This window comes from Oncorhynchus mykiss, chromosome 20, assembly GCF_013265735.2.
Source record: "Oncorhynchus mykiss isolate Arlee chromosome 20, USDA_OmykA_1.1, whole genome shotgun sequence".
Taxonomy (NCBI): domain Eukaryota; kingdom Metazoa; phylum Chordata; class Actinopteri; order Salmoniformes; family Salmonidae; genus Oncorhynchus; species Oncorhynchus mykiss.
Window position 1 is genome coordinate 6,772,801 of NC_048584.1, and position 20,439 is coordinate 6,793,239.

The 20,439-nt window shown below is 43.2% G+C and overlaps 1 protein-coding gene across 1 annotated transcript; it reads left to right on the forward strand.

Moving 5' to 3' along the window:
* The first annotated feature begins 5,198 nt into the window (after nt 1-5,198).
* Nucleotides 5,199-8,815, forward strand: LOC110498870 (protein Tob1). The gene is made up of 2 exons (XM_021575541.2): nt 5,199-5,462; nt 6,700-8,815. The coding sequence occupies exon 2, from the start codon at nt 6,869-6,871 to the stop codon at nt 7,856-7,858; it is 990 nt and encodes a 329-aa protein (XP_021431216.2). The 5' UTR covers nt 5,199-5,462; nt 6,700-6,868; the 3' UTR covers nt 7,859-8,815.
* The last annotated feature ends 11,624 nt before the right edge of the window (nt 8,816-20,439 follow it).

The following is a 20,439-nucleotide window of genomic DNA, read 5'->3' on the forward strand; positions in this document are numbered from 1 at the left end:
GATGCTTTGGTAAAGAAATGCATTTTAGAGTATTTGGTCATCTCACTGCCTGAATGCTGCATTGTTGTGGGAATAAAACCAAATAACAACCAAATAAGACAGTCATTTGTGGTATGTACTAATATACAGACTGTCCTTCTTTACTGTGGTCTTTTGTGGCCACCCTCGGTAGAGCCTGACGCTTGCAACACCAAGGGTTGTGGGTTTGATTCCCGCTGTGGCCACCCATACGGAAAATGTATGCACACATGTCTGTAGGTCGCTTTGGATGAAAGTGTCTGCTACAGGGCTTATGTCAAACACCAGACATACAAAAGTATGTGTACACCCCTTTAAATGAGAGGATTTGGCTATTTCAGCCACACCCGTTGCTGACAGGTGTATAAAATCAAGCACACAGCCATGCAATCTAAATAGACAAACATTGGCAGTAGAATGACCTTACTGACTTTCAATGTGGCACTGTCATATGAGAGTGCCACATTGAAAACATTGACATTTCTGCCCTGCTAGAGCTGCCCGGTCAACTGTAATTGCTGTTATTGTGAAGTGGAAACGTCTAGGAGCAACAACGATTCAGCCGCGAAGTGGTTGACCACACAAGCTCACAGAGCGGGACCTCCAAGTGCGGATGCGTGTAGCACATAAACATTGCGTGTCCTCGGTTGCAACACTCACCACCGAGTTCCAAACTTCCTCTGGAAGCAATGTTAGCACAAAAACTGTTCTTTGGGAGCTTCATGAAATGGGTTTCCATGGCCGAGAAGTCGCATACAAGCCTAAGATCACCATGCGCAATGCCAAGTGTCGGCTGGAGTGGTGTAAAGCTTGCCGTCATTGGACTCGAACAGTGGAAACACATTCTCTGGAGTAATAAATCACGCTTCACCATCTAGCAGTCCGACTAAAAAATCTGGGTTTGGCTGATGCCAGGAGAACGCTACCTGCCCGAATGCATAATGCCAACTGTAAAATTTGGTGGAGGAGGAATAAGGGTGTGGGGCTGTTTTTCATGGTTTGGGCTAGGCCCCTTAGTCAAGTAAAAGGGAAATCTTAACGCTATAGCATACAATGACATGCTAGACAATTCTGTGGTGCCAACATTGTAGCAACAGTTTGGGGAAGACCCTTTCCTGTTTCAGCAAGACAATGCATCAGTGCACAAAGCGAGGTCCATACAGAGATGGTTTGTTGAGATCGGTGTGGAAGAACTTGACTGGCCTGCACAAGGCCCTGGCCTAAACCCTATCGAACGCCTTTGGAATGAATTGGAACGCCGACTGCGAGCCAGGCATAATCGCCCAACATCAGTACCCAACCTCATCAATGCTCTTGTGGCTGAATGGAAGCAAGTCGTAGCAATGTTCCAACATCTAGTGGAAAGCCTTCCCATAAGAGTGGAGGATGTTATAGAAGCAAAGGTGGGACCAACTCCATATTTATTCCCATGATGTTTGAATGAGATGTTCGACGAGCAAGTGTCCACATACTTATTTGTTTGTTTTTGTAGTGTATATACTTTATACTGTAATTTGTAGCATACAGATAGCCGTGATTCAGTATTTGGTCAACTCACAACCTGAATGCAGCCATGTTGTGGGCAAACAAGAACAACAACAGTATTGGCCTTGGTCTGTGTCCAACGGCTCTTGCAGTGTCTCTTCGTGGCTTCATCACACAGGATCCTCCCTGGTGGGACTCATCTCTCACCCCTACAGAGACCCAATCTGGAGAGAGAGGGGGAGATAGGGGGAGGGAGGGGGAGCGAGAGCGAGAGAGAGATGGATAGAGAGAGTCTGAAAAAACATCAAAACGTTTCCCTTTTTATCTACCCGAGTCCTTATACTCAAGAGTTGTTGTTTTTTTTGCCTGAGGCAGCAGAAAAACATGTTGCTGAAAAAACAGACACTCTACTATAAATTAACGTCAATCATTTTATAATCAATTCTAATATTGTATTGAATCGACAGCATGCTGCTTTTCCCAGACTGCTGTCTGCACTGCATTAACGTCCATCCCCTGAGTCGGAAAGGCTGAACAGATCAAGCATTTCGGAAACATTCTGTCCCCTTTTGTCTGGGTATTTGGGGCAGGATATACTATTCAGTCTCAGATCTGTTCCCCTCTAAAACGCACCCTCCCTCCCCTGAACCTCCCTTTCCCCAACTGTATAATTCATTCATGCGGTGTTGTGTTTATTGTGCAAACCTAGAGCTCTGGAGTCCATGTTAGGTAAGAGTGGGCTGTGACGTCAAACACCTTAGGTCTAGCAGAGAGAGAGAGAAATAGCTTAAGCTCGACACAGCTGCTTTGTAAGAGCACAGAGCCACAGACAGACAGAGCTGGGCCATTGTGCAACAAAACCACTCACACAGTCCCACAGACCATGACCTTAAAACTAAGTTTCATCATAGGAAACGCTATAGCTGGTAGCCTAGGGAACTTTAGCCTACTGTTTAACAGTGAAAGGTTACACTCACACAAAATACCCTATTTGCTAAACAAGGACACAATCTGCATCTTTTTCTCTAATGTCCATTCATTTCACAGTATCCATTCCTCTCTTGCACTCCTAAGGCTTAGGAAAGAGAGTTCAGTATAACCCTGTGACTTCAGATAGGGGCGTATACAGTTCAGAGCGTGCTTCCCAATCAGTAGTCACAACAAGCCAAGGCATATCAAAATGTCATTGGAAAGCTCTACAGCCTGTACAGCCAATGATCCAAGGATGTAAGTGAACCTCAGCCACCCGAGCCACGGATTGTTCACCTCGCTACCATCTAGAAGGCGGAAACAGTACAGGTGCATCAATGCTGGGACAGAGAGACTGAAAAACAGCTTCTATCTCCAGGCCATCAGACTGTTAAATAGTAATAACTAGCCAGCCTCCGCCCAGTACCCTGCCCTTAAAAATCAAAAGCTGAAATGTCGTGAGTCAAGGAGTATTCAAACCCTTTGTTATAGCAAGCCTTGATGTGTTCAGGAGTAAAAATGTGCTTAACAAGTCACATAAGTTGCATGGACTAACTGTGTGCAATAATGATTACCTCATCTCTATACCCCACACATACAATTATCTGTAAGGTCCCTCAGTCGAGCAGTGAATTTCAAAAACAGATTCAACCACAAAGACCGGGGAGGTTTTTACAATGCCTCGCAAAGAAGGACACCTATTGGTAGATGGGTAAAAATCTAAATAAATCTGACATTGAATATCCCTTTGAGCATGGGGAAGTTATTAATTACACTTTGGATGGTGTCTCAATACACCCAGTCACTCCAAAGATACAAGCGTCCTTCCTAACTTAGCTGTCGGTGTGGAAGGAAACCGCTCAGGGATTTCACCATAAGGCCAATGGTGACTTAAAAACAGTTACAGAGTTGAATGGCTGCGATAGGAGAAAACTGAGGATGGATCAACAACATTGTAGTTACTCCACAATAGTAACCTAAATGACAGCGTGAAAAGAAGGTAGCCTGTACAGAATATAAATATTCCAAAAACATTCATCCTGTTTGCAACAAGGCACAAAAGTAAAACTGCACAAAATGTGGCAAAGAAATTAACTTTATGTCCTGAATACAAAGTGTTATCTTTCAGGCAAATCAAACACATCACTGAGTATCACTCTTCGTATTTTCAAGCATGGTGGTGGCTGTTATGGGTATGCTTGTCATCGGAAAGGAATAGGGAGTTTTAGGATAAAAAGAAGCGGAACAGAGATAAGCACAGGCAAAATCCTAGCGGAAAACCTGGTTCAGCCTGCTTTCCAATAGACACTCCGAGACAAATTCACCTTTCAGCAGGACAATAACCTAAAACACAAGGCCAAATATACATTGGAGTTACAGTTTTCACTTAAATCGTCTTGAAAATCTATGGCAAGACTTGAAAATGGCTGTCTAGCAATGATCGACAACCAACTTGACAGAGCCTGAATAATTCTGAAAAGAATAATGTGCAAATATTGTACAATCCAGGTGGGCAAAGCTCTTAAACTTACACAGAACGACTCAAAGCTGTAATCACAGGTGATTCTAACATGCATTCACTCAGGTGTGTGAATACTTATGTAAATGAGATATTTCTGTATTTAATTTGCAAAAATGTCTAAAACCATGATTTTAGAAGTAACACAACAAAATGTGGAATAAGTCGAGGTGCATGAATACTTTCTGAAGACACGGCACATAGTCATTGAACATTGGTCACTTTAAACATGTTTACATACTGTTTTACCCACTTCATATATATATATATATATATATATATATATATATATATATAGAGAGAGAGAGAGATTATTTAACCTTTATTTAACTAGGCGAGTCAGTTAAAGAACATATTCTTATTTACAATACTGCACAGGAGGTTGGCGGCACCTTAATGGCTGGAGCAGTATGAGTGGAATGGTATCAAATACATTCTAATCGCACAGTTCTGGGTATTATTATGGGTAATCCTCCCCTTAGCAGCCTCCTGTGGTATACTGTATTCTAGTCAAGGTTCATCCTATATAACTACTGCTGTACACATGTTGCATTGTTAGGTATTACTTCACTGTTGGAGCTGGAAACATCAGCGTTTCGCTGCACCTGCGATAACATCTGCAAAATATGTGTACTCGACCAAAACAACTTGATTTGAACAGAGCAAAATCCTACACGGTGACATATGTCCTTCCGCCAAACTGTCTGTGCACTACTTCTCCCTTTCTACATACTTTTTGGCACAACGTCTCACAACGCTTATTGAATTTCCGAAATAATCATGCACGCGCAATCTTCGGCCATAATTAGAGCAACTACAACAAATCATTGTCTCTGATATTTGAGTCAATATATCTAACCCGTTTCAGTGTCAGTTGGTTTGCTATACAAATGAGTTTTCTTTGATTTACTACTTTCATTGTACATAAACCACCAAATAAGTTATTTATGTTCAGTATCTCAACAATCTTCATTCAACATTATGACAACAATATGTAGTCCCAATGAACATGAAAAGCTTACCACTACCGTAATAGAGCCTTATTATTGACTGACTTGCAGAACCTACAATTGGAACGTAAGATGAAGTAGTTCGCGAATGACGAGAGACGAGTTTGGCCAATAGAATAGCGTTATTTGGTGTTGACCTCTGAGAGCCATATCACCGCCTACTTTATGTCCGTGGCGGAGTACAACCTATTTAAACAAGTCAGTCCGCAATTTAAAGGGCAGAGTTGTAAAAACTCCCAGGCAGTAGGGAGTTAGCAATATCGCAGAGATAACAGATAAATTCAAAAACTCCAATTGACCTCCACATAACTCGACTGGAATAATCATCTAGATTTATAGTTACAGCAGTAGATTTTGTACAAGAAGGAAGTAACCATCTCATTATTTTGTTACGTTAGCAAGCCATTCAATCGGTCTTCAGACAGTGCAAGGACCTGATGTAAATTTGTTTAACTCTAAATGTAAGTATAATTCTCTTCATCACTTAAATAAGTCGTTAGCAAGGCAGTCATTAAGCATTAGCTTGTCTACAGGGAGTTGACAAGCTAACGACCGCATTCTATGTCTTGTTTTGGTTGGGTAGCTAACGTTAGGTTGGTTAACGTGATAGCTACTAGCTAACGCGTTAACTTCTATAACTAACGATAGTGTGCTATCTAGATGGCTAGCTAGAAACTCATAAATCAGTCTAATTTAGGCTAAAATCCAGAACCAGCGTTTTAGCTACCTTGGGGGTACTTGAACAACCTTAAAGGATATTTGAGGCAAGCCAACACACCTTATCCGTTGCGCGTGAATCCCCTTCACTGTATTTATCAGGCTAAAACCTCCGGTATGCCAGCTGCAGTTTAGCCTACATCCCCTTCACATCCTGGTTGCGTAGCTAGCTAACCATTGCGTTAAAGCTAGCTAGCGACGTTATTGGTTGGATTCAAGTGAAGCGAGGCAAACTATGATAAGGATTTGGATTGGACGTTTTGACCATTCGTATAATCTCATAGATGTAGCTAGTATTACCAGTCATTTCTAATAAAGGCATCTAGCTAGCTATGGTCGTGATCAGAAATTCAATGAGGATTACGTAACAAGGCTCTCTGCGATTGCAGCTAGTTCAGCTCACCAGCTGCTCGCTTACATTCTAGCCAATGTTTGTGCCCGGTTTCTCCTGTTACCATCACTAACCAATATTATTCTTCCATCTCATCATATCAGATGAATTGGGGACGTGCGTGTATAATTGTTTCTCAAATAGATTATATCGGGTGAGGATACAATGTCTCGGATCATTTTGGCTAAATTGCTTTAATTGCGTTAAAAAGGGCCATGAGCCACCATTGTCCAGAGGTCAACTATGCTTGCCTTTAGTTGTCACTAATGCTAGAAAACCGCTGGGGGACACAGCCCTATTTATAACTGCTTGTGTTGTACAGCCTACCTAGATACAGCAATGCGAATGGCTGAACTGTAAATGCAATCAGGCTTATAAGGCCAACAGCTTTCCAACTGAGCTAAAATAATATGCCATTTAGCAAACCATATCCAAAGGGACTTATTCATGCTCGCATACATTTTGTATTTTTTGTATGGGTGGACTCGTACATATTACTTGTATGAATATGCAGTTATAATATTCGACGGTAGATTTAGCTGTATAGCATATATTTTTGTATGTTTAATGTCTTTTCCCTCTTATTCCAGGTTTAGGAACCCTACCCTGTGAAAGGAAGGATATTGGTTTCAGCAACCAGCACTTAATCAGTGTCCCTGTTTGGCCCAAACTGATTACCACTGCCTTGGAGGTTTTTGCAACACTCAGGAATACCAACTCGATAACGAAAAAACAACCTGCCGCAACCGTGAAGCAGCTATGCAGCTTGAAATCCAAGTAGCCCTCAACTTTATTATTTCCTATTTGTACAACAAACTCCCCAGAAGGCGTGTGAACATCTTCGGTGAGGAGCTCGAGAGGCAGCTGAAGAAGAAGTATGAAGGTCACTGGTACACTGATAAGCCATATAAGGGCTCTGGGTACAGGTGCATCCATGTAGGGGAGAAGGTGGACCCTGTGGTGGAGCAGGCAGCCAAGGAGAGTGGCCTGGACATTGACGATGTCCGGACTAACCTCCCTCAGGACCTTAGTGTGTGGATTGACCCCTTCGAGGTGTCCTACCAGATTGGGGAGAAGGGGCCGGTCAAGGTGCTGTACGTGGACGATAACAATGAGAACGGGTCTGAGCTGGACAAGGAGATCAAGAACAGCTTCAACCCAGAGGCCCAGGTCTTCATGCCCATCAGTGACCCTATTGGGGCCTGTTCTGAGTCCAGCTCTCCCTCACCACCCTTTGGGCAATCTGCGGCTGTCAGCCCCTCCTTCATGCCACGCTCCACCCAGCCTATAACCTTTACCACCGCCACCTTTGCAGCCACCAAGTTCGGCTCCACCAAGATGAAGAGCTCCGGCCGCAACAACGGTAATGGCGGCAACGGAGGAAACTGCAACAAGGTGGCCCGCACCTCCCCCACCAACAACCTCGGGCTGAATGTGAACACCCTGCTGAAGCAAAAAGCCATGTCCACCTCCATGCTCTCTCTGTACGGCCTGGGCCAGCAGCAGAAGGCCTCGGCACTCTCTCCTAATGCTAAGGAGTTTGTGTTTCCAAGCCTCCAGGGTCAGGGGAGCCCCAGTGGAGTGTTCCCCAGCGAGGGGGCACTCAGCCCGCTGCAGTACAACAATGCCTTTGATGTGTTCGCGGCCTACGGCGGTCTCAATGACAAGTCCCTCATGGATGGGCTGAACTTCAGTCTCGGCAACATGCAGTATTCGAACCAGCAATTCCAGCCGGTGATGGCTAACTAAAGATGAAACGACGACGTGATGTTATTTATGAATGACAACGGTGGCTCGAAGAGAAGGAAAAACACACATGAAGAAGAACTGGACTTTCAAGGAAATCATGACGAGGGTCCTCTGAGGAGCTCTGTCTAGTCAGTGAAGCAGCATGTGCCCAAGGGTGTCTTTTTTTTTTTTTTCTCTACCCCCCCTTGAGTTTTTTTGCTTAAAGCTTGTTGTACAAATGCGTCCAAGCTTGGTTACTTAAATTCAACATGCATTGTGTTTCTCTTTTCCTTTTTGCCAACCAAGCACAATTTTTTTTACTATGTTGGGAAAAACAAAAAATGCTCCGTAACATGAGAAAAAAACATTAAAAATACAATCTTCAAGTTCAGGCCTCTTACAGTATTTTACAGGTGGTAAGACATGGCTGATTTTTTTTATGAATTGGCACTACTACATGGGGTTACTTGGTCTTTTTCTAACTGTATAATTTAATTTAGTACAGAGTTTGTAAGATATCAGAGTATATTGTTTCTATGACATGGTATTTCTATCTTTTTACTACTCCAGTGATCTGTGATGGCTGCAGCAGCTTTTCGTTATGTTTGGTTTGTTTTTTTAAAGATAAAGAAATCCATCTTTAAAATGCATCAAATATTCTAAGGATTGTGTACATAGTATTCCTTAGTGGTGGAATTCAAAGTGTACGCGTTGTATTTTCTGTTAAGAGTTGACCGAATTTTGCTATATTATGGACAAATGTAATCGTATAAATTAATTTTGTACCAACATTGTGCAATACTTGATAAAAATACAGTATAAAAAGTATTTTGAGTCAGTGTCTTACATGTCAAGAGGGACTGAGAGTTTATATTAAGTTTGTATTAAAAATGCTTAAATTAAATGCTTGTCTTTTATTTTTTTTTAATTTCATATTTGCACCCTGGTCTTTTTAATAAAATAAACTAGTCAATGTGATTTGTGGACATTGGATTTATTGTTAAGGACAGGAAGCACACTTGCATTTATTAGACTCAAAAGCTCATTGGTCATCTTGCTACAAATAACTTATTACATGGGGGATTTATTTAGGCTCAACCTGACTCCTCACTATGCCAGGGATGGTGTTGGTGTGTTCCATTATAGTAGTCCATCAGTAAGGCTGATCATTTCACATCTACCATCTGAACAACCTTGGCTATTGGGCAAGCCTTGGCCCTGGACAGATAAAGAAGGCTAATGATAGCTGTGTTAGTTTAGAACCATATGTGTCATGCCCAATGGCGGTTTAAGATAAAATGCACGAAGCCAATGGACAGAATGAATTGCCAGTTTCTCTAAAACCATACCCATAATCTACACTTCATATGGCCACTACTCCAATGTTGTGCATGTGAACTCCCAGGCTATTCATGATTATGGAACACTATGCATATAGCATATCAGTTCCTTCAGAGGACCCAAAGTCCATGCACATCACTGGGAAGCTTAACATGTAATTTGTGACAAACTACTTGAGGGGCAATTTGTGTCACTTGTCAAATCAAAATTTGATTCCTCCCTCTCCCATCCAATCTTATGTTTCCAAGGTTTGTTTTGGGGCTCTTGTGTTACTTGGATTGTTATGGGGGAAGTCTATCTACTGATATATTTCCAAGTTCAGTGGAGGGAAGACAGGAGCTTTAAGCCCTACACTATAAGTGTGTAGATAAGGCTACACAGTAACACCTGCCTGTGTGTTGGCCTGAGATATCATTAGACTATGGGGAGTGTCACGTAAAGTGAATTGGAGCTCATTTAAGGCTAGAACAGGCCAAACATTCATCATGGTTTAGTGCTTCAACAGCTTAACTCGCAAAACAGATAATCACATTTGCAATTCTGTATGTGGAAAACGTAGCAGCAGGGGAATATCTCGTGTTAATGCTTCGAAGACCTCCTACTCCTCTCCCTGTGAAGGGTCTTATGGTCTATTAGGCATGTGGACAGGCCTGTAATCATATGGCTTGGGTATTTCAACTCCCAAAGTGTGCTTTGTTAATGCAGCTTAAGTGTAAAGCCCACTTGTGAGAGGGCTCTGTGGAGGATTGAGATGACATTTTGTGGCATTCACTGAGCATGTTTGTGTGTGTGTGTGGGTGCGTGCGTGCGTGTGCCTGTGTCCATGTTTGTCCACATTTGCAAAACTAGTACAGAACTGTATGAACGTGACACACACGCATTTGAGTAAATAGAGCCACAGATGGTCCTGTGTCCCACCAGCTGGTCGTCTCCCAGGGTGTGTGATGTTGTCTTGCTGGGGCCCCATCTAGTCCAGGCCACAGTGTATTTTCACGAAAGATACCTCTCATTTAATATACAGTGCATTCCTAAAGTATTTAGACCCCTTGACTTTTTCCACATTTTATTACGTTACAGCCTTACTCTAAAATAGATTAAAATGTTTTTTTCCCCTCATCGATCTACACACAATACCCCACGATGACACAGCAAAAACAAAAAACTGAAATATCACATTCACATAAGTATTCAGACCCTTTATTCAGTACTTTTTGGAAGCACCTTTGGAAGTGATTACAGCCTCAAGTCTTCTTGGGTATGACGCCACAAGCTTGGCACACCTGTATTTGGGGAGTTTATACCACTCTGTAGATCCTGGGCACTCTGGAGCAGGTTTTCATCAAGGATCTCTCTGTACTTTGCACCGTTCATCTTTCCCTCGATCCTGAATTGTCTCCCAGTCCCTGCCACTGAAGAACATCCCCACAGCATGATGCTGCCACCACCATGCTTCACCGTAGGAATGGTGGCAGGTTTCCTCCAGACGTGACACTTGGCATTCAGTCCAAAGAGTTCAATCTTGGTTTCATCAGACCAGAGAATCTTGCTTCTCATGGTTTGAGAGTCCTTTCTAAAAACCTGTTTGCGCTTCGTCATTATGGGGTGTTGTGTGTAGATTGATGAGGAACATTATTTATTTGATCCGTTTTAGAATAAGGCTGTCACGTAACAAAATGTGGAAAAAAGTCAAGGGGTCTCAATACTTTCCGAATACACTGTAGATGTAATATAAGTGTTCCACGATGCATAAAATGCAACCTGTTCCTCAACCTCTTGTGAACTAGTGTTGGGTTATTGAAAATGGCAGAGATAGCACTGTCGATTCTATTTTTGTATATATCTCCTGCTTCTCAACCTTGATAGATGATAGTAAAGACAGTTCCATGGACTGGAACGTAATTTAATCGCAGACCATAGAGAGAACACAGTATTGTGTATCTGGCCTTTGTTGTGACTGTGTTGGCTTGACTTTGTGAATGAGAAGAGCAAGATGCAAGTTTAGCAAGTTCCTGGGTTATTGCGTTTGGCCATTGCAGCGTGACCATTGACCAATTACATGTAAAGTGGCTTACAGTCCAAAGATACCACATGGCACGTGCGTGCCACCACCACACATCTTTCATTAAACATCACACAGTTTATTGGAAAAAGAAAGATGAGAAAAATACTCCAGTGTTATTGAATGTTAAATAAATCCATAGCCGAGGCTCTTAATAAAACGTGTTTGGATGAGATTGAACCTCACTCCTTTTTCTGCTTTCAAGTGTTGCCAAGTCATTTCACTGTAGATCATCCTCTCAGAACCTGTTCTTATTCCACACCAGACAGTCATTCAACTTTTAAAAGCACCACAGCCCAGCAAAATTGAACAATAATCCATATTTCACGATGATTCAAGCTCAGGAAGAGCTGAGTTGAACACTAAATATGTTCTACCACAGCAGACTGTACTGTCTCCCTCTCTTTCTCTCTGACTCGCTCTCGCTCTATCCCATTCTCACTCTCTCCCTCTTTATTTATTTATTTTGTTCTCTGTCTCTCTCTCATCCTCCATCCCCCCTCTCTGTCTCTCCCTCTCTCTGTTTGTTTTGGTTTGCATACTGTACATAGTTGAAGGTTATGGTAACAAATGGGTGTCTTTGCACACATCAATAGGTTTAAATATAGAATGTACAGGCTCTTCTGCGTCACCATCAGAGGAGAATCCTTTCTCTCCCTCATTCCATCCCTCTCTCTCCCTCTGTGCATCCCTCTCTCGCTCTGCTCTCTCTCCCTCCTTCCTTCCTTCCCTCCCTCCCTCCCTTGTGAGGGACTATCTGTATGCAAGTACTGTAGCTAGGAAACATTCTCCATGCACTTGCATATCACTCAGGACCAGATGTATGTCTATTGTGAGGTACAACATGACTGGAGACTGCCTCCAAGATGGGCACCTGTTTTCAACGTAATCTACTCAGGTTCGTATACACCGTTTCGTGGTCACTGCCGTCTCTTTTACAGAGCTGATTATGCCTGTGAACTGGAGCAAGCACGAGCAGTGCGGACGTCATCACGCCATCCAGAAGCATGGCAGACATTGGATGAATATAACATTTTAATAGCTTCGACTGTGAGTGATCGGAAAAATATTGGCCTCGAAGACAATTGCTGGAAAAATTCTATGGATATCTTTAGTACCTTAGCACTACACAGCTGATTGAAATAATCAAAGCTTGATGATGAGTTGGTTATTTAAAAGTAGGGTGGTTGGGCGTATACAGTGAACATCTAGCAATCCAAAGGTTGTGTGTTTGAATCTCATCACGGACAACTTTAGCAACTACTTACTACTTTTTAGGTAATCTGCAACTACGTTAGCTAACCCTTCCCCTAATCTTAACCCTAACATTAACCCATAACTCTAACCCCTAGCCTAGCTAACGTTAGCCACCTACAGTAGCTAACATTAACATTAGCCACCAAGCCACCTAGCTAACGTTAGCCACAGCAAATTGGAATTCGTAACATATCATACTTTTTTCAAATTCATATCATATGAATTGTAATATGTGACATACAATATCATACGAAATGGATGATGGATATCCACAAATTAATACATACCACACGAAACGTTTACCCCTGACTCCAGGTTGACAAAGGTGATAATGAAAGTGCCTTTTTAGGAATTTCAAAATTTGACTTCTCTATGAGAATTGTCCTTTTTGCCTCCGCTTCAGCTAAACTACAGTACTGAAAGTGTCCTCTGAGCACAGTGGAAAGTGTGCTTCCAGACCGGAATCCTGACCCCTGTGAGTGTCCTTTCTGAGACCTTGGGTGGGTCTGCTATGCCAGCTATGTCACCCCCCTCGTTTTTGCCCGAGCACTACACAGATGATTCAAATCAAATAAAAAAACAAAAGGTGCACCCATTTACATTTTAGTCATTTAGCAGACACTCTTATCCAGAGCGACTTACAGTTAGTGCATTCATCTTAAAGCTAGGTAGGACAACAGCATGAATCAATCATAGTAAGTACATATTCCTTCAATAAAGTAGTTGTCAGCTAACTATCAGATAGCTAGCCAGCCAGGTAAGTCACAGAGAAAAAAATTGCCATCTGGTTAGTCAAAATGTAAACAGTTGATTGTCCCTAGTCTACAGTTAAACGTCCTGAATAGGCAGTATCCGGCCTTCCACCGTAGTATCTGTCAGACAAGACGGCCCTTATTATTTTCTGATTGCCTAGTCACTTTTACCCCTACCCACATGTACATACTTACCTCAATTACCTCAACTACTTCTTACCCCTCCTGCATATTGACTCGGTACAGGTAGTCCTTGTATATAGGCTTGTTATTGTTTTTATTGTCTTTTTTTATTTAGCAAATATTTGTGTTTTTAGCTCGGCGCTGTTGGGATTGGGCTGTTGGGATTGGGCTGTTGGGATTGGGCTGTTGGGATTGGGCTGTTGGGATTGGGCTGTTGGGATTGGGCTGTTGGGACTGAGCATTTCACTGTGAAGTCTACGCCTGTTGTAATCTGCGCATGCAACCAATACAATTTTATTTTATTTGATGTGTGGAATAGAGGGAGAGAGGGAGGGGAGTGAGAAAGGGAGGAGGGAGAGGAGATATTGAAAAGGGGTTTGTTTACAGTTTTCAGTCTGCTGTAGTCCCCTCTTCATCTCTCCACAGTCTATTTAGAGGACTATGCCTCTGCTCATCCTCTTCCCCACCACTCTCTCTCCCTCTGCCCTTCTCTCTTTCCATACCAGAGTCTATCCCTCTCCCCAGGCATCTGAAACTTTCTCTTGTATTTGATGTTCTTAGTCTGCTGTGTAATTTAATCTGAGTGATTCCCTGCAGCCGCAGTATCTCCCTCCCTCCCTCCCTCCCTCCCTCCCTCCCTCCCTCCCTCCCTCCCTCCCTCCCTCCCTCCCTCCCTCCCTCCCTCCCTCCCTCCCTCCCTACCTCTCCTCTCCCTCTCTCTCCCTCTCTCTCTTTCCAACCATTCAGCCTCAGCTCTAATAATAGCATACCCAGGCAGTCTCCCCTCAAATCTCCTTTCTAGTGTATGTGTATGCGTGCGTTTCTCCTTGCCTCTGCATTAGGCTTTGTTTGTTTTGGCCACTCAAAGCACAGGCTAACTTCCACTCTGCTAACTGTAATAGTTCAGTGATGTACAGTATAGGGAGACTGATAAAAACAGGAACCAGACCCCTACATATTTTATGTTTAGTGTTGCTTTAACACATTATACGGTCTATACTTGGCATGTAGATTTGTCACTTATGGGTGGTACAAATTGGGATATGGGGGAGGGGAATGGGCAGGGTATAGGCAAATGAAATACTGTCATATTTACTATAGTTAAAAAGTGTGTTTGAGGACTGTAGTGGTTTTGCAGACATCAGTGCAGCATTTACTACAGTGCTTTTTGGGGGGGTGGGGGGATGATACTCTAGTATTTACAATAGCATTCTACAGTATTCAAGAGGCTTTTCCGTTACGACCATGCCAAAGATCCATCTGCTGGCCACGGCCCGCTAGCTTTCTGAATCTCCGTGTCTCCAGCTCGCCTAGCGCAGTAGCGACTACCAAACGGCACCCTGACTCACCTATTGCTACTCATTGGACCCTATGATCATTCGGCTACTCATGCCTCTCCCTAATGTCAATATGCCTTGTCTACTGCTGTTTAGGTTAGCTGTTATTGTTTGATTTCACTATAGAGCCCCCAGCCCCGCCCTAAATGCCTTAGATAGCTCTTTCGTTGCACCCTCCACACATGCGGAGACCACACCTGGCTTAACTGGTGCCTCCAGAGACGCAACCTCTCTCATCATCACTCAATGCCTATGTTTACCTCCACTGTACTCATATCCTACCATACCCTTGTCTGTACATTATGCCCTGAATCTATTCTACCACACCCAGAAATCTGATCCTTTTATTCTCTGTCCCTAACGCACCAGACGACCAGTTCTTATAGCCTTTAGCTGTACCCTTATCCTACTACTCCTCTATTCCTCTGGTGATGTAGGTTAACCCAGGCCCTGTTGTCCCCAGCACCACACCTATTCCCAAGGTGCTCTCATTTGTTGACTTCTATAACCGTAAAAGCCATGGTTTCATGCATGTTAATATCAGAAGCCTCCTCCCTAAGTTTGTTTTATTCACTGCTTTAGCACACTCCGCCAACCCTGATGTCCTAGTCGTGTCTGAATCCTGGCTTAGGAAGGCCACCAAAAATTCTGAAATTTCCATCCCCAACTACAACATTTTCCGCCAAGATAGAACTGCCAAAGGGGGCGGAGTTGCAATCTACTGCAGAGATAGTTCTGTCATACTATCCAGGTCCGTGCCCAAACAATTTGAGCTTCTATTATTAAAAAAACACATTTCCAGAAACAAGTCTCTTACCATTGCCGCTTGTTATAGACCCCCCCCCCCCCCCCCCCCCAGCCCCCAGCTGTGCCCTGGACACCATATTTGAATTGACTGCCCCCCATCTATCTTCAGAGTTCGAACTGTTGGTGACCTAAACTGGGATATGCTTAACACCCCGGCCGTCCTACAATCTAAGCTAGATGCCCTCAATCTCACACAAATGATCAAAGAACCTACCAGGTACAACCCTAAAACCGTAACCATGGGCAACCTCATAGATATCATCCTGACCAACTTGCCTTCTAAATACACCTCTTCTGTCTTCAACCAGGATCTCAGCGATCACTGCCTCATTGCCTGCGTCCGTAATGGGTCCGCGGTCAAACGACCACCCCTCATCACTGTCAACAGCTCCCTTAAACACTTCTGCAAGCAGGCCATTCTAATTGACCTGGCCCGGGTATCCTGGAAGGATATTGACCTCATCCCGTCATTAGAGGATGTCTGGATGCTCTTTAAAAGTGCTTTCCTCACCATCTTAAATAAGAATGCCCCATTCAAAAAATGTAGAACTAAGAACAAATATAGCCCTTGGTTAACCCCAGACTTGACTGCCCTTGACCAGCACAAAAACATCCTATGGCGTACAGCATTAGCATCGAATAGCGATATGCAACTTTTCAGGGAAGTCAGGAACCAATATACACAGGCAGTTAGGAAAGCAAAGGCTAGCTTTTTCAAACAGAAATTTGCATCTTGTAGCACTAATTCTAAAATGTTTGGGACACTGTAAAGTCCATGGAGAATAAGAGCACCTCCTTCCAGCTGCCCACTGCACTGAGGCTAGGAAACACTGTCACTGCCGATAAATCTACGATAATCGAGAATTTCAATAAGCATTTTTCTACGGCTGGCCATGCTTTCCACCTGGCTACCCCTACCCTGGCCAAAAGCTCTGCACCCCCCGACCCTCTCTTTCTAAAATGATGTGCCAAAATTGTTGCAACCCCTATTACTAGCCTGTTCAACCTCTCTTTCGTATCGTCTGAGATCCCCAAAGATTGGTCATCCCCCTCTTCAAAGGGGGAGACACTCTAGACCCAAACTGTTATAGACCCATATCCATCCTGCCCTGGCTTTCTAAAATCTTCAAAAGCCAAGTTAACAAACATATCACCCACCCATATCACCCACCATTCTCCACTCTGCAATCTGGTTTCCGAGCTGGTCATGGATGCACCTCAGACACGCTCAAGGTCCTAAACGATATCATAACCGCCATCGATAAAAGAAAGTACTGTGCAGCTGTCTTCATCGACCTGGTCAAGGCTTTCGACTCTGTCAATCACCACATTCTTATCGTCAGACTCAATAGCTTTGGTTTCTCAAATGAATGCCTCACCTGGTTCACCAACTACTTCTCAGATAGAGTTCAGTGTGTTAAATCAGAGGGCCTGTTCTCCGGACCTCTGGCAGTCTCTATGGGGTTGCCACAGGGTGCAGTTCTCGGGCCGACTCTTTTCTCTGTATATATCAATGATGTCGCTCTTGCTGGTGATTCTCTGATCCACCTCTACGCAGATGATACCATTTTGTATACATCTGGCCCTTCTTTGGACACTGTGTTAACAAACCTCCCAACGAAGTTCACTGCCATACAACACTTCTTCCGTGGCCTCCAACTGCTTTCAGTTGGAGGCCACGGAAGCTATTAAAACTAAATGCAACTGATTGCTGCCCTCACCCGCCTGCCCGACTAGCATCACTACTCTGGACAGTTCTGACTTAGAATATGTGAACAACTACAAATACCTAGGTGTCTGTTTAGACTGTAAACTCTCCTTCCATACTCACATTAAGCATCTCCAATCAGAAATTACATTTAGAATTGGCTTCCTATTTCGCAACAACACCTCCTTTACTCATGCTGCTAAACATACTCCCTTAAAACTGACCATCCTACCGATCCTTGACTTCGGTGATGTCATTTACAAAATAGCCTCCAACACTCTACTCAGCAAATTGGATGTAGTCTATCACAGTGCCATCCGTTTTGTCACCAAAGCCCAATATAATACTCACCACTGCAACCTGTATGCTCTCGTTGGCTGGCCCTCTGGTCTTTGCTAGGTAAAGCCCCGCCTTATCTCAGCTCACTGGTCACCATAGCAACACCCACCCGTAGCATACGCTCCAGCAGGTGTATTTCACTGGTGATCCCCAAAGCTAACACCTATTGGCCACCTTTCCTTCCAGTTCTCTGCAGCCAATGACTGGATTTAATTGCAAAAAATCACTGAAGCTGGAGACTTATATCTCACTCTCTAACTTTAAGCATCAGCTGTCAGAGCAGCTTACCGATCATTGTACCTGTACACAGCTCATCTGTAAATAGCACACCCAACTACCTCATCCCCATATTGTTATTAATATTATTTTTGCTCTTTTGCACCCCAGTATCTCTACTTGCACATCATCATCTGCACATCCATCACTCCAGTGTTTTTACTAAATTGTAATTATTTCGCCTCTATGGCCTATTTATTGCCTTACCTCCCTAATCTTACTACATTTGCACACACTGTACATATACTTTTTATATTGTGTTATTGACTGTACATTTGTTTATTCCATGTGTAACTCTGTGTTTTGCTTTTGTCGCACTGCTTTGCTTTATCTTGACCAGGTCACAGTTGTAAATGAGAACTTGTTCTCAACTGGCCTACCTGATTAAATAAACAATTTAAAAAAATACTACACAATTCTACAGTAAGTATTGCGCAAGATTGAGGGATGCTATAGTGTGTAGTATTTTACAGTATAATACAGTTTACTACAGAAAATTATAGATACATGCTGTAGTATTCTGTAGTACACTGTAGTAATTTGTCATGTGGGTTTCCTTGTCTCCTTCCCTTCATTTTGAGATAATTAGACAGACGAACGCAGGTGGCTCAGTGGTTCCCTCGACCTAGAGCAGACCAACGTCAGGAAAATTCCACTCTGACTCATATACCGACCATTGGAATTCCGGTCAGTCAGGTGCTCCGAGGAATGTTAGGACCATCCATCACCATCCATCTGTTTTTCGTCTCTTTCTCCCTCCCTCTCTTTCCCCCTCTCTTTTTATTGGCTGAGGTGGGAAGAGATATGAGTTCAGGCATACTGAGAAGTAGGTAGAAGAGGTTGAAGTTGCCCCAACCTCTGGTCAAGTGTCAGATCGTATAGATCACCCCTTAAAGGTTAAGGTACCAACTTAGTGGCCTTGTGGTTAGAGTGTCCGCCCTAAGGTTGGTGGTTTGATGCCCGGCCAAGTTATACCAAAGGCTCTCAGCGTTAAGGAGATCGATTGGGGGTAAGGCCCTGCGACAGATCAGAGTTGTGTCTTGGGGGGGGTGCTTGTACATCAGCTGACTCACGCTAAAGAAACAGGAGATAGGCTCCTGCCCTATGGACTGTTCTGGCTCAAACAAAGCTTACTTGTCCAAGGCATACTTTTTTACTGGTTAGGGTTAGGATTGGTACTAGGGCTATCCTACCACCTGATCCTAGATCCTACCTCGAGTACTGAGAATTAGGTGTTTGAAGCATGAAAATATGTATTATTTTTGTCAGTGTCAAAGCAGTGTGGTTTCCCCATAGCCATGTTTCATTTATGGCTCAGATCAAAATAGAAACAGTGAGATGGTGAGTGCTGAGCTGAACTGTCATCCATCAACCTGCTGTGGCTGTGTGACTGTTGTATTGTGTTCAGAGAAGGAAGAGAGGAAGAAGGGGGAATCTGTGGCGCTGCAGCACTTAGAGCAGCGTTGGTTTCTCCTGCGTTTAAATATTTCAGCAGCACAGAGAGTAAATGGCAGTCTGATGTGCTGCTATACCATATTCACTAAAAGGTCAAGGTGGATGGAAAAATCCAACATCTGGGCTCGTTACCCACAGCACTAGGAGGAGAATCTGTCTTTCTGCTTTATGGAATTAAGCCAGCCTCAGATAACTTTCAACTGTTAGTCCACAATAGTGGATCTTCTATTCCCTAACGTTTTGTCGCCGTTCGTAGCAAGTAGCTCTCTCTGATACTCACATGTAGGCCTAGTACTGTATCTATAATGGGTGGTTCCTTAAAGATAACAAAGGAAAACAAACGTAGATGTCATCTATGGAATGCTGAAACTCCTAGCACTAGCAAACATGACCAAATTGTTCTCTTTGTGACACCCTCATCTATTGCCTTTTATCGCGTTACAGGGATGCCTCTGGGAATATTTGTTCAGTGCCGAGGCACACCTATATTCTTCAGATTCCTTCTAGGGCCAGCAACATTATCTTCCATCTGATGGCGTCATTTTAACATGAAACGCGCTGCCAGGTCAGTGCAGATGGTCATTGTGCTGTCTGACGTAGGGCAACGGGGCCAGCAACAGAATACAATATGGCTCTGGTTTCGACACAGTCCTTGAAAGATGGATGTTTTTGGTTGCCATGGCTACTGTTGTATTCTTAAACAGCATGTAAGTAATAATAAGAATTCTTACTAAAATGCAACGTTGATTTGGGTAAAATCCCTATTAAACTTGCAAACTTTCATAAACAAGTACTTCTAACTTGGAACCTCATGTACAAACACAATTTTCCCCCACATAGGTATACAATCTGGAAAAATAAAGACATAAAATACAAAAACAAGTCTTTGATTTTCCAGAACTGGTATGACAACAGTATTATTTGGGTTAAACAATTATTGAATAATGATGGACAACTATATGATTATCCAGAATTGATTAGAACACACAATGTTGCATTCACTCCTGTGGAGTATCAACTTGTTGTTAGAGCTGTCCCTAAAGGTGCTATTCTTCTTTTAGGAGAATATAACAATACTCCAAGTGCAA

Coding starts and splice junctions, on each gene's coding strand:
- LOC110498870 (XM_021575541.2), top strand. CDS start 6,869: ATGCAGCTTGAAATCCAAGTAGCCCTCAACTTTATTATTTCCTATTTG.